At 49.3% G+C, this 14,429-nt stretch overlaps 1 protein-coding gene and 1 long non-coding RNA gene across 2 annotated transcripts; one reads left to right on the top strand and one right to left on the bottom strand.

Moving 5' to 3' along the window:
- The first annotated feature begins 4,080 nt into the window (after nt 1-4,080).
- Nucleotides 4,081-5,167, top strand: LOC106818660 (SH2B adapter protein 2-like). Its single transcript, XM_014823348.1, has 2 exons — nt 4,081-4,289; nt 4,778-5,167. Exons 1-2 carry the CDS (start codon nt 4,125-4,127, stop codon nt 5,165-5,167), a joined length of 555 nt encoding a protein of 184 aa, XP_014678834.1. The 5' UTR covers nt 4,081-4,124.
- A 6,564-nt stretch (nt 5,168-11,731) lies between these two features.
- LOC106818661 lies at nt 11,732-12,562 on the bottom strand. Its single transcript, XR_001395271.1, has 2 exons — nt 12,109-12,562; nt 11,732-11,851 (listed from the first exon to the last, which is right to left on the bottom strand). It is a non-coding gene; the product is annotated as an uncharacterized LOC106818661 (long non-coding RNA).
- Nucleotides 12,563-14,429: the final 1,867 nt, after the last annotated feature.

Genomic DNA, 14,429 nt, shown 5'->3' with positions numbered 1-14,429 from the left:
AAATTTGGGTGGCAAATCAAGCGAGTTTGGGTGTTATAGCTGTTGCTCTCACTCCACTTCTTCTTTTGTTTGCCTCTGCCATCACTCTCTTATCTCCGCCTCTGCCTACCTCTTCACCGCCTCACCCCGCTTCCACCTTCTCCGCGCCTCCACCCTTCCCTGTCGTTCATCGTCATCCGCCTCTGCTACTCCCCCTGCCCTCCCTCCCTCCTGTCTTCCCTGTCGTCCATCGTCATCCGCCCCTGCTACTCCCCCTGCCCTCCCTCCCTCCCTCCCGTCTTCCCTGTCGTCCATCGTTATCCGCCCCTGCTACTCCCCCTGCCCTCCCTCCCTCCACCCTTCCCTGTCGTTCATCGGCATCCGTCCCTGCTACTCCCCCTGCCCTCCCTCCCTCCCTCCNTCTTCTTCATCTTCTTCTTCTTCTTCATCTTCCGTCGTTACGCGCATGTGTTGTCCAGATTTGCTGGCCCGCGGACACAGATCTTGATCAGGCGGCGGGGCAGGGGGGAGGGGTGTAGTCGGCTTGCCTCTTTCGTTACCCAGCCACTCATGATCAAACATGCCAGTCCGTTCTCGCTGGCGGCGCCCTGTGAAACACCCACGCCTCAGCGCAGCACCCGAACAGCGAGAGGGGTTTGCCGGGGAATGGAATGTCAGTCGGTTAGAGTGCGTCGGACGAGAGTCCCCCACCTCTCCTGTACGCACGTAAATGGACTCTAGCCGACAGACGTCAGCGTGTTTGCGCACGCCGACACGCAGGTGCACTGACGGTCGGTCGCCCCCTCCCCTTCCTTCCCGGCCCACACACGGTGCGAGGGGCAAGTCGCCGGCGTGAGCACAATACGTCTTAGTTAGCGGGCATCTCTCTCTCTCTTTCTGCTTCTTTCTTTCTCCTCTCTCTCTCTCTCTCTCTCTCTCTCTCTCTCTCTCTCTCTACACACACAGCAGGTGTTGATTAGCTGCTTGCCAAACAGGTGACATTCAGTCAGGTGGACCGGATGATCGTGGATTGCATCATGGCAACGTGCGCTAAAGCTTATCGGCCGCCGCGCTGCCAGTAATGCGGATCCTTGCCCCAATGTTATTCTAAGGCACGCATTGTAAGGAGCGAGCTTAGCTAGAACCTACCTGCGCGAGAGATTATCAAGGTGTTTACCTGTGGAGGGGCTTAGCGGGTGCGCGCACTTTAGTAGCGCTTTAGCGAGTCGCGTGTGTAGGGAGAGAGAGAGAGAGAGGAGGGGGGAGAGAAGCGCGTGAGGTTGGGAGTTGTGGGTGGTAGAGTGAGATTATACTGGGGGGGGGGAGAGCAAATTTGGGTGGCAAATCAAGCGAGTTTGGGTGTTATAGCTGTTGCTCTCACTCCACTTCTTCTTTTGTTTCCTCGCCATGCACTCTCTTATCCGCCCCGGCCTCTGCTACCTCTTCACCGCCTTACTCACCCCGCTATCCACCTTCTCCGCGCCTCCACCCTTTTCCCTGTCGTCAATCGTCAATCCGCCTGCTGCTTACTCCCCTGCGCTCCTCCCTCCACCCTATATCCCTGTCGTTGCATCTGCATCCGTCCTCGCTAACCCTCCCTGCCCTCGCCTCCTGTCTCCCTTGTCCGTCCATTCGGGTCATCCGCCCCTGTACTCCCCCTGCCCCCCTCCCTTCCACCCTTGCCCTGTCGTCATCGCATCGCGTCCTGCTACTGACTTTTTCCCCCTGCCCTCGCTCCCTCACCGCCTCCCTGTCGTCCATCGTCATCCGCCCTCTGCTACTCCCCTGCCCTCCCTCCCTCCTCCCGTCTTCCTGTCGTCCATCTTATCCGCCTCTCTGCTACTGCCCCCTGTGCCCTTCGCCTCCCTCCCGTCCTTCCCCGTCGTTTCATTCGGCCCCGTCCCTGCTACTACTCCCCCTGCTCCTCCCCTCCCCCCTCAGGAGGTCTTCCCTGTCCCGTTCATCGGCATTCCGTCCTGCTCTCCCCCTGCCGCTCTCCTCCCTCAGGAGGTCATGCCCTGTCGCATCGTCAATTCCGCCTCTGCTACTCCCCGCCTGCCCTCCTCCCCCCTCTACCGCCTTCCCTGTCGTTCATCGTCATCGCGCCTCTGCTACCCCCCCTGCCTCCCTCCATCGCTGGCCTTTCCCTGTCGTCCATCGTCATTCCGCCTCTGCTACTCCCCCCTGCCCCCCTCCCTCTCACCCTTCCCTGTGCGGTCCATCCGATCCGTCCCTGCTACTCCCAGCTGCCCTCCCTCCATTCCTGGCCTTCCCTGTTCTTTCATCGGCCATCCCGTCCTGCTACTCCCCCTGCCTCCTCCCTCCCTGCCCTCCCTTCGCCTTGTCGCAGTCGTCATCCGTACTGCTGAACTCCCCCTGCCCGTCGCCTCCTCTCCTCCCTCCTTCCCTGTCTTCCATCGTCATCCGTCCCTGGGCTACTCTGCCCCCTGCCCTCCCTCGCCTTCCCTCCCCCTTCTCCTGTCTTCCCATTCGTGCATCCGCGTCCCGCTACTCCCCCGCGCCCTCTCGCTCCCTCGCCTCCTTGCCTTCCCTGTCGTTCCATCGTCAATCCTCCCTGCTACTCCACCCTGTTCCTCCCTCTATCCCTCCCGCCCTCCCTACTGTCCCCCATCTCTTCATCGCGGCATCCTCCCGCTGGCGGCGTCGCGGCGTCGGGTTCCCCCCTCCTCCCCGTTCACAATGCAGGCTCGCTACCTCTCATCGCTCGCTCCCTGACTGGTGGCCTGGAGCGACGATCGAACCCCGCCGCCGCGCTAGCAGCAGTTGTCTCGCGGTCGACGGCACCGGTTTACACGTCTGATATTGTCTGCGCCCATCTGCGACGGCAGCAGAAATGCTCGCAAGATGTCGCTGCGGTGGCCGCTTCCTCTGTAACGTTGTGTTGCTGCGTCAGCGTTGGCGTCCCATGGATGATGTTGATCCCCCTAGCCCCGAATTTTCATCGGTGCTGTTCGAGGTTTTCCCCAATCGGTACGGTACGACTCGTGAAGTTTTCCCCATCGCGGGATATGCCATCAGGTGTTGCAGTCGTTGGCAGCAGCGTTGTAGTAGGCAGAGCTTCTAGGTTAGCGGGGAATGTTGGAGGCCGTGTTTACACTCGCAGTAAGCGAGAGCGCAGACGCGCCGAATCGCGGCTAGTAGGTCAGTGAAAGCCGAGTGAAAGTGGTTGGGTGTTGCTATCCCCCGGGCGTGGAGGGAGGTCACGTGATAACGTTGACGATGACGTTCAAAACGTTAAACCTAACGTTAACCCTCACTCCAACACCGCCAACACTAACCTTCACACTAAATATATATGTGTCGCCGCGCTATATATAGGCAGTGTTATCCACAAAAATTAATCTATGGTGTGGGGACAGATATCATGATGCAAAAACCCTGACCCTAACCCTAATCCTAACCCTAACCCTAACCCTAACCCTAATCCTAACCCTAACCCTAACCCTAACCCTAACCCTAACCTTAACCCTAATCCTGACCCTAACCCTAATCCTAACACTATTCTAACACTAGTGCTGCCACGTTGCGGTCACCTCCCTCCACGCCCGGGGGATAGCATTACCCAAAGTGGGTTTGGCTGCCGAGCTAATCCCGCCACCTAGTGAGAGAGAATCGTACCTGTGCGTGGTGTGCTGCGTAGGAGTTGGTGGCGCCATCTGTGTGACGCGGCGGGAGTTCCGTCCGCGTGTAGACGTGGGAAAATATAGCAAGCTGTAGAAGTGATATCTAGAATTATGTACCGTTGTTCTTAGCAATTCTGCTTTTATTCATCATATCATCATCGTCATCTTATTATTATTATTATTTTTTATTATTATTCGCAAAAAATGTAATTGCCTATGTTGTTATATATTTCTGTTGACGTTGTTGTTATTACAATTATTATTGTTATCATCATCATCATCATCATCATTTCGATCATCATCATCATCAGCAGCAGCAGCATCATCATCATCATCATCAGCAGCAGCAGCATCATCATCATCATCAGCAGCAGCATCATCATCATCATCATCATCATCATCAGCATCATCACCATCATTAACAAAAATGTAACGACGTCTCTCCCGGTTCGTGTTTCAGATGCCCTCCGGCATTCGCAGACAGAAGGCTTCTCAGAGCTGATGCTGTATGACTACCCGTGGTTCCACGGCACGCTGTCGCGCGTCGACGCCACGCAGCTCGTGCTCATAGGTGGCACCAGCGGGCACGGTACATTCCTCGTGCGACAGAGCGAGACGCGTAAGGGGGAGTACGTGTTGACGTTCAACTTTCAGGCTCGTGCGAAGGTGAGTTTCGCGCACGTGCTGGGGGAGGGGGGAGAAGGGGAGAGGGTTTCGTGCCTCTCCGCTCTCAGAGCGTGGATTTTATCTTGTCGCTCTCGCTGCCCACGACTTTTTCTTGTTGCTTTCCTATTGCCATGTTCGTTTCACTGATACTGTTCTCTTGTCACTTCCCAATGACGTTCTCTTGTCGCTTTACACTGACGTTCTCTTGTCGCTTAACACTGACGTTCTCTTATCACTTTGCAGTGATGTTCTCTTGTCATTTTGCACCGAACGTTCTCTTGTCACTTTGAACTGACGTTCTCTTGTCGCTTTACACTGACGTTCACTTGTCGCTTTACACTAACGTTCTCTTGTCGCTTTACACTGACGTTCTCTTGTCGCTTTACACTGACGTTCTCTTGTCGCCTAACACTGACATTCTATTATCACCATTAACTGAACGTTCTCTTGTCGCTTTGAACTGAACGTTCTCTTGTTGCCTCTTGCAGCACCTGCGCATGACGATCAACACCGACGGCCAGTGCAGGGTGCAGCACCTGTGGTTCCAGACTGTGTTTGACATGCTGGAGCACTTCCGCACACACCCGATCCCGCTCGAGTCTGGCGGCAGCTCTGACGTCACGCTCACCGACTACGTGATCGCATCGCAGGCGCCGCCATCGCCGCAGCCGCGTCGCCGCCGCCGCGTCGTGTCGGTCGGCGCCGCCAGCAACGACAGCGCCACGACGGCGGCGGGCGCGCCGCTGCACGGCAGCACGCAGCAGCTATCATCGTCGGAGGCGGTCAGTGGCGAGGCGGGCGTGGCGAACGGAAACACGAACCAGAACAACCACCAGGGCGGCAGCCGCGCTGTGGAGAATATGTACTCGTTTGTCTGAGCATGCGGGCGGGGGGTGGGGCCAGCGGAATAGTGTGGGGGTGGGGCAGGGGGAGGGTGGGGTGAGGCAGGGGGAGGGTGGGTTGGGGCAGGGGGAGAGGGAGTCAGAATGGGGGAAAAGGTGGGGTGGGACAACCCTTTTTAATATCTATTGTACTGTCTGTGTATTTATCAGGGGCTCGTTGTCAGAAGCAAAATTACGTTTAACATTGGTCTTAACATTTAAATTAACATGTTTTTCTCTCGTAGATCGGACCTCTATACACTGCGTATGAGAAACTCGTAACTTGACCACGTTTCTGTCGACGACGGTCTATGAGGAAATGTTCATGTTAACACTTGCAGTTTAGACTTAAGTTTTGTTTTTGACAACAGGCCCTAGCTCTCTAGTCCTATATCATGTGCGCTCGGTAAAATACGCGAGCGATGAGGGCACATGGGTGGTTTCGATGGGGTGGGGAGGGAGACAGTAGCTGGGCATGTTTTCTGAGCGTACATCATACGTGGTCGGGGGAGCAGGGTTTAGGGGTGATCGGTGCCCTAACCACACCTTGTTGTACCGTACACCGGAGAATGAACTAGTATGCTATTCCTTTCATCCCCGTGATTCCGTGCCGTTGTTCCTTCCCCGTATATCACCATATGCATGTATGTATGTATGTATATATATATACTGTATGGCGGGCAATGCCGTTCCAATAACGCACGCACGCACGCACACACGCACGCACGCACACACGCTCGCTCGCTCGCTCGCACGCACGCACGCACACACGGATATGTTATTGCAATGGTATTGCCAACGCCAGTTATTGCAAGCTGTTCGCTTCGCGTGGGTGCCCTCCTCTCTCTCGATATTGTACAATTACGCAGGGCACACGAGCTTTCAACATGCACTCAATGCAATTACAAGCCTCTGTCTGGTAAACACGATTATGTACTATGATGTCGATAATAGTCTAGTTGTTGTAACGGACTCGATGAGTTTGCGAGCGAGCGAGCGCGCGCGCGCGTGGGAGTCGTTCGTCATTGGTGTTGTCTTTCCCCGTTTCAACGTGTCTCGTGCGTGTGAAAGAGAGAGAGAGAGAAAGAGAGAGAGACAGAGAGAGAGAGAGAGTTGGTTCGCTATTTTGCCTTGATGATGTGGTGCCACGTGGGGGCGGACGGCTATTTCTGCGTTAGTGAATGTCACGGCGATGGGTGCGGGCCTAAGGTTTAAAGTTTTTTTTCAAGGCCTGCGGCTTTGAATTCCTCTTCCTATCCTCCTCTACTCTGTCTGCGACATAGGAACGCGCTCTCCTCACGGGCACGGGCACTTACGGGCGTCGCGCACGCGCACATCATCTTTCGACATACGTGTGTGGTACATACATGTGCAAGCACGAGAGCGACCGTGGCGACATCTACCGCCGCAATGTCTCACACTTTGACGTGGATGTGGGGACACCTTGGGATGTAGGTCTACAATTATTCGCCTTCGCTTCGCCACCTGGCAGAAACACTGGGCTGTAAGGGTAGAGCTACTTTGGATGCATATCTTTTGTTCGGAGCGATGGTTTCTGTAACCGAGGGGAACTGCGTTCCCTAATCCGAATGCAATTTATACGCAGGTCGAAGATTATTTTTGTGGAACGAGTGTGTTTAATAAGTGCCAATGCCTTCCGTATACATTTCCCTTTGTATCAAGGGTTGTCAGCACATATCCGCGTCGTGTTGATTGCGTGTGTTTGACGTACTTGCGTGCTATAGATGTTTCTGTTTTTATTCTCCGCCAGACAAGTTTAACGTCGCCGTTAAAGTTTTGTAACGTAGAAAGTTAGAGCAGACCGATTCTGAGTCTAGAGTCTGAGTTGAGTTTGAGTCTCACGTTGCCAATTGTGGTGACGTCACACGAGGTGGATTATATACGAGTGGACGGCGCTTCTTGTGTTAACCGCAGTGTCACCTCTTTGGATATGTACATATATATATACATATATATATATATATATCTTGATATATATATATATATATCAGGGGAAAATAATGACAGATTGATGAATCAGGGGGGGGGGGTGAATAATGACAGATGATCTGTGATCTGTGATTATTCACCCCTCATATACATACCGGTGCATTGTTGCCATCACGTTATCTATACGGTCAAAGGTCAAAAGGTCCAGCGGCCAAGAGGTCAAATTGGGGGCGTGGCATCCCACCAATGAAGCGCCTTCATACATAGTTATCGTCTGGTTGTCTGCTTAGAGTTAAGCTGCAGGCAGCTTCACGTATGGTCGAGCGTTTCGGGGGGAGGGGGGAGGGGGTTAAGAATCCTACTCGTGAAATTAGATAGTTATTTGCGTTCAGTTGAAGATGTTGTTGTTGTTGTTGTTGTTGTTGTTGTTGTCGTTGTCGCCGTCGTCGTCACCGTTGTTGTTGTTATCCGTCGTTCGTGCCTTCGCCACTGCTATTGTGCTCCCGTCTGCTGCACTTATGTGTGGCTACGCTGATGCAAACGCACACACCGCTTTCCCTCTGAAACCACAATCTGATCCTTGACTGTAATTTTGCCCTGTTTTTTGTTATCGCTAGTCCTTTGTGATGGATTCCCAGTATGTTTTCCTCACCCCCTTCTCTCTTTACCCCCCCCCCTATCTCTCTCTCTCTCTCTCTCTCTCTCTCTCTCTCTCTCCCCCTATCTCTCTCTCTCTCTTTCTAATATCCCTCTCCCCCCTCTCTCTCTCTCTCTCTCTCTCTCTCTCTCATACGCTTTTTCTCTCTCTACCCCCTCTCTCTCTCTTTCTAATATCCATCTCCCTCTCCCTCTCTCTCATAAGCTATTTCTCTTCCTCTATCTGTTCCACCTCACTCTACCCTCTCCATACCCCTCGCTCTCACATGTCTTGTTCAACTTTTCTTTCTCTCTCCCTATACCCTTACAGTCTCAATCCCGTCCTCATCTCTCTCTTCCTTTCTCTCTCTCTCTCTCTCTCTCACACACACACACGCGCACGCACACGCACACGCACACACACATATAGTCTCTTGCTACCCGTCTCTCTAGTCCCACGCTTGGGCCGTGAAGATAGCCAGTGCGCGTCAAATGGTGTAGTCATGTTCGTGGTTTTGTTGTTGCGATTGTTGTTGTCAACTGTCGCGTCTGCGTGTTTGCGTGTTTGTGTGACGTCACGGTCTCGTGGACACAGACCGTGGCAAATGAATCTATGTTCATAACGCTATGCTAGATGTATTTCGTAATACCAGAAATGTGCGGTGCACGCGCGCTTTTCACCATTTATCTTTTATTTTATTCAACGTGTATGCCTCCCCGAACTGCGGCTCAGCATTGACCTAGGCGCAATACCACCTAGTGGGGAATGTTTCTGGTGGGCATGTGGAAGGGACGCAGTTATAAACTGCTCCCGCCTCTGTCGCAGTATGCACCTTTTATGGCGGCGACTTGACAACGTCGTGCCCCGCTTATTGTCGCGTTTGTTTTATTTGTTATAAGTACGTATATGATTTCGCGTTTCGGTGACGATAGATGGCGCTAGTGTAACTCACGGGCCATTTTTTTTAGAAAAAAAAGCAACGATGTGTGCCAGTGTAGGCATGGAGCAACGCGCTCGCGGCCTGATTTTTTTATACCGCATACTACAGAGGTATTTGTGCGTTTTGATTGACGGATTCTACTTGCCTAGTCCATTTCTTAAGAAAAAGAAACTGGAGTAGGATAACTGGGCGAGGCATTGTTGTTGTCGGGTAGAATAGGCGGGGACGGGGTAAGAATGAAAACGTGTTTAGCGGTTGAATTAGGCCGGGGCCTGCTAAGAGGAAGAAGAAGAATAAGAAGAAATGTAAGTGCCCGAGAGACGAAATCTGCTATCTAGTGTCAGCAGAGCTTGTTTGTTAGAGGGTGGGGTGTCTCACTGAGATAGACTCGAACCCTATACCCTGCAAGCACGGGAGGTCTCGCTGACGCAGCTTGCCCCCTTGATGTGCACGTCGTAGCACCCCCGAAGCAAGCGTGCTTCACTACAAGAGTGTATTTTTATAAATGAAAGCACTGCGTGTAATTACCTACACATATAAGTTATTTCGTAATTTATTATCGATCTTTATGTAATTCTAGGTACTAGTGTTATTGCGGTCTTGCGCCTGTAAGCATGTATCTATTATTCACACCCTCGTACTACATACAGTGATACACCTATATATATATATAATAATATATATGTATAATATATATGTGGGTTGTACCGCTCTATATGTACTCAAAATATTCAAGACTATACGTACGCGAGTGAGAATGTATCCAACCGATTGCTTAGCAATATCAACTCAGTATCCGTCCATCAAGAGAACGACTGCTTTGCGTGTGCACCCATTTCATAATATAGCTGTAATGTTCTCCAAGTCTCGGTAATAATCCCCTCGTCAAATGCCCCACCAGGGTGCATAAACATCAGTGCGATAATACCACTCATAGGCGTAGATATTTAGGATGATATCTACGCCAGTGGTGTCACTGCCGCCTTAGAATATCCCTTATGTAGTAAACTCCATATAAACAGTACGCTGTTGCCACGAACGTGCGCGCACCCTGGTGTGACGTTCACGCGAAGCTTCGTCCGATCGTAGACATGGATATAATCTTGATGATGTATTAGACAGTATTATTATCCATCCATCTACGCCCCTTCTCTTGCTGTATGGATACGTTGACTGCGGTGTAGCAATGGCGTCTGTTTTTGCTATCATTGACACATGGATCACGTGGTATACACAATTGTCGTCTGCTTTACCCGTGTCGCATCGGGCGAACAGTACGGTAGAAGCTTTCCTTCGTCAGAGGGCTAATTATTGGTGTCTATCTGTGCCGTGGTACGTCACTCTTTTCTTACACACTGGGGTCGATATTTGAAATTACTTACGTGTAATTGAATCTGTAATAAATTCGATATTTATTCCTTGTGAAAAACGTTGTTGCCGAGGCATTTTGTTCTATGCAGGTCGTAGCGGAGCGGTGTCTGCTAGTGTAGTACCTTCCACCACCACCATGCTTCCCCGTCTACCACCTTGCTTGTCGTACGCAACCACCCGTGCATACGATATACAGGGTCCCACAGCCCTTGAAAGTCCTTGAATTTTGTCCTTTGTCCTTGAAAGTCCTTAATTTATACTATCCGCGAGAGGGGAGTAAGGTATGGCAAGCCATTCCTTTCAAAACTAAAATGGGATATAGAATTAATATAACTTTGAATAGAAACAATACTTCCATAAATAGAAAACACAAACAGGAATATAAGTAATGCAAGTCTGAATAGAAACAATGCGTTTTGAATTGAAAACAATACTTCCATAAACGGAAAACACAAAGAGTAAAATGAAATATTCGCTATAGCATCTGCGCAGTACTGTGAATTGAACGAACGCAACTGTGAATGGAATAAATGAAAAGGCTTCCGGATTTCAACACTTGATGGCGTGCAAGGCTGCAATACAATCTCCAAGGCACGTACACGTGCGTGCGTGCGTGCGTGCGTGTGCACGTACACGTGTGGGCGTGCGTACGTGCGTGCGTGCGTGCGTGTGCACGTATACGAGCGTGTGTGCGCGCGTGTGGAAGTACACGTGCGTGCGTACGTGAGCACGTATACGTGCGTGCGTGCGTGTGCACGCACACGTGCGTGCGTGCGTGCGTACGTGCGTGCGTGCGTGCGTGCGTGTGCACGTACACGTGCGTGCATGCGTGCTTGTGTGCGTGTGCACGTACACGTGTGTGCGTGCGTGCGTGCGTGTGCACGTACACGTGCGTGCGTGCGTGCGTGCGTGCGTGTGTGTGCACGTACACGTGCGTGCATGCGTGCACGTACCGCATGGTAATGAACCGGTAGTGATTTAATAGTGGTCACGTGTCATATAGTGTTTTGGTTTCTTACAAACTCCACGACAGATGGCGCTCTCGCTCTGGCTCAATTACAAACTCCACGACAGATGGCGCTCTCGCTCTGGCTCAATTCTACCACTGCCACCAAACTCCACGACAGATGGCGCTCTCGCTCATAGGCTCAATCAAACTCACTGATCTCTATAATATAATCTGGATAGGGTATTGGCTACGTGTCAGTGACGCTAAACGTCCGCCATCTTTCCGCTCGTAAAAGAAGGGATCCGATCTAGCTGCGAACGTCTGCTAGCAATAATTATAAGCAACTCTCTCGAGACGCTAAAAACATTTTAGATTTATTTGTTAGAGAATGCCATCCTGTGCAGCCATNAATGAATTATGTTTGTCTAAACTTAAAAATAAAACTGTGCCAATTGGAAGGACTGTCAGTGCTGTAACTGTGATCCTGTACATAAAGTAAGAAATTTGTCAAATTTTTATCAACAGATATTTGTGATTGTATGACAAAATAGCCAAACCGCATCATGTACACCTATGTGTCCTTCACTATAAACAAATTACGCCAGTCATATGCAGATGTGTCAGACACAAAGATCTTCAGTACCACTACCCAGGGTATGAGAATAAATATAATGATGTACTAAATAATAACAGGTTTTTAAAATAGTAACATACCACAGAAACGCCAGCACTAGTCTGTGGTGGCTCCTCTGGAAGATGTTCCAGTTGGCTGTCATCATCCTCGCCAACCTTTCTGCTTGAATTCTTTTTTACTCGAATGGGCACTTTCTTCGGCTGTAAAAGAGAGCCCCTAACTGAATTCCTATGGATGCTTACTAGAGCATATACATGTACCTCCATTTTCTCTCTACTACTAGTATATATACATTAATCATGGTATTGAGGAAGTGCACTTTTTTTAGACATGTTAAATAGAAAAAAATATCTGACATGTTAGATAGAGAAAATCATATATTTGGCATTATTTTAAACTTAGTATGCTATATACAAAGAAAACACTTTTGTAACAGTGCATGACTTACAAGTCTTACAATGAGATGCTCTGGCAAGTCAAACACTGAAGGGATAGCATTTTCTCTTAGACGGGTGGTCTGTCCGGTCGATCTTGTCCAGGTCCGATTCCAGGAAATGTTCACTGCACACAAGAGATCGATCCCCTGGTTGGACAACTTCCCTGCGGCAGGCCCTCACCCATTCTCTGTGAATATGAGCTTTCTTTTCCTTATTTGGGAACCTTGAAATAGAACACATGCATTATCATCCATGCCATTGTGTCAGCTAGAGCAGTTAAAAAAAAATAAACAGAACCTTAAATTATAACATAAAGGTAGATGGTGGGCAAAATTACCTAGGATGCCTCAGGCTCATATATATCAGGTTGAGGAGGATGAGTGCAACTAATGGCTACCGTAAAATGTATCATAAAGATATTTGTTGCCACCTTTTTGTATATGAATATATGATATTACTAATAATCAGTGCCTGATAGTGGTAGTGGTAATCAACATGCCATAGCCGGCATATATGCAAAAACTGCGATATCAAAGACAATGTTCGGATTAGGTATCATTGGACAAGCATCCAAAAAATTCATGGATAAATACGTGAACTGTAGTTTAGTTAAACAAGCGTACGATGATTGAAGCAGTTTAGTAAATGGGGCGCTACTATTCGCTATCACTATTTTATCAAATTTCATACAAATAATGGCTCGGAATTCTTTTAATATCTTATGCCAAACTTTTATATACACACACGTATTACATTAGCGATACGCGTAAACGTTGGCTGCCCTGTAAAAAACTTGCTAAGTTAAAAGCCGTATGAAAATTGTAACCGAAATCACTGTGTGGCAAGTGGTAGATTTGCAGCCTCAAACTCACACAGATGGCGCTCTCGCTCTAGCTCAAATCTACACTGCCATAACCTGTATGCATACAGGCGGTATGTTCGCCTTCAAGGTGTTGATCAACATGTAGCAGGCCGTCCATAGACTGAGGCGCTGAATAAGCATCGAACAGAATTAATTAAAATACTCACACTGTTACTTCGCTTACACAACATACACTTTATTATAGTTAAATAACTACAGCATATGCTCTATGCTCCGCTCGAAACTTTTGCCAGCTCTATGATGCGATTTCTGGCAAAGTTGTCTGGACACATTTCATTACACACAAAAACACGAACGGTCGCTCACCTGACTACGCCACCTGATCGATCTCACGAATACAAAACCAAAAATAATTTTACTTCTAAATGCTTTCTCCACGTCACGAGCATCCAACTTGCCGTGCCCAATGCCTAATTATTGCCACTCTAGTGCCGATTTCGGTGCGCGAAAAAATGCCAAAAAGGCCTTTTCTAGAGACGAAGTAGTGCAACGGTGAACAATCTCGGAGGCTTACTGTTATACGCCTCCTTAAAGGAGCAGAAGAGAGACGTCTATCGACTGAAATTTTCTGCTCATGACCCCATGATTTCGACCTTTCCCTCTCACGCGTCACTCGAACCTTTTCAAAGGTGCTATACTCCACGAGCTGAGATATCGCTCTCGGAAAGACGCCCCAAAACACCCAGAAATCAATGTTTCGTTCATGCCGGTCTCCCACTGCGTAGTGTTAGAACGAGGGTTCTAGGGTCAAAATGCAAAGGATTAAAGTTAAGATATTTTTACACTGTTAGTGTAGTATTGCCACCAATAGCAGTAAAACGAAGATACATTATCTATTTCTTGACACCACATGTGCCCTTGTCAAACAATTAGTGTATTTTATGTAAAATACATGCAAATCATGTACGAATGCGATATGCTACATGTTTACATAAAACATAGTATAATGTTATTGAGCATGCATGTGACTAAAAACATGCTAGAGCACTAGCAATCATAACAGATTTTCATTACCATAAAACTCAATTATTCGACTTCCTTGGCAAAAAGCGCACTCTTTAACATGTGGCTTTAAGGTGTTGATCAACAGTAGAGGCCGTCCATAGGCTGCAGGCCTGAATAAGCATCGAACCAAGATATTATTAAAAATACTCACACTGTTACTTCGCTGTACACAACATACACTTTATCATGTTAAATAACTACAGATTCCATGCTCTATCGCTCCCCCGCTCGAAACTTTTGCCAGCTCATGCCATGCGAATTTCTGCCAAGTTTGTCTGACCCATCTTCCATACACAAAAACACGAACCGGTCGCTCTGACTACGCCACCTGACGGAATCTCACGAATACAAACAACAAATAATTTTACTTCTAATGCTTCTCCACTCGTCCACGAGGCATCCAACTTGCGTGCACAATGCTAATTAATTGCACTCTAGTGCCGAATTCGGACC

This window comes from Priapulus caudatus, unplaced genomic scaffold (assembly GCF_000485595.1).
Source record: "Priapulus caudatus unplaced genomic scaffold, Priapulus_caudatus-5.0.1 Scaffold2414, whole genome shotgun sequence".
NCBI classification, from domain to species: domain Eukaryota; kingdom Metazoa; phylum Priapulida; class Priapulimorpha; order Priapulimorphida; family Priapulidae; genus Priapulus; species Priapulus caudatus.
The sequence above is the reverse complement of the archived record's forward strand: the minus strand, read 5'-3'. Positions and strand labels throughout refer to the sequence as shown.

Excerpts from the sequence above, each read along its gene's own strand:
- LOC106818660 (XM_014823348.1), top strand. The coding sequence starts at position 4,125 with ATGCTGTATGACTACCCGTGGTTCCACGGCACGCTGTCGCGCGTCGAC. Across the intron at positions 4,290-4,777 it reads ACTTTCAGGCTCGTGCGAAG|CACCTGCGCATGACGATCAA; the intron begins GTGAGTTTCGCG and ends TGCCTCTTGCAG.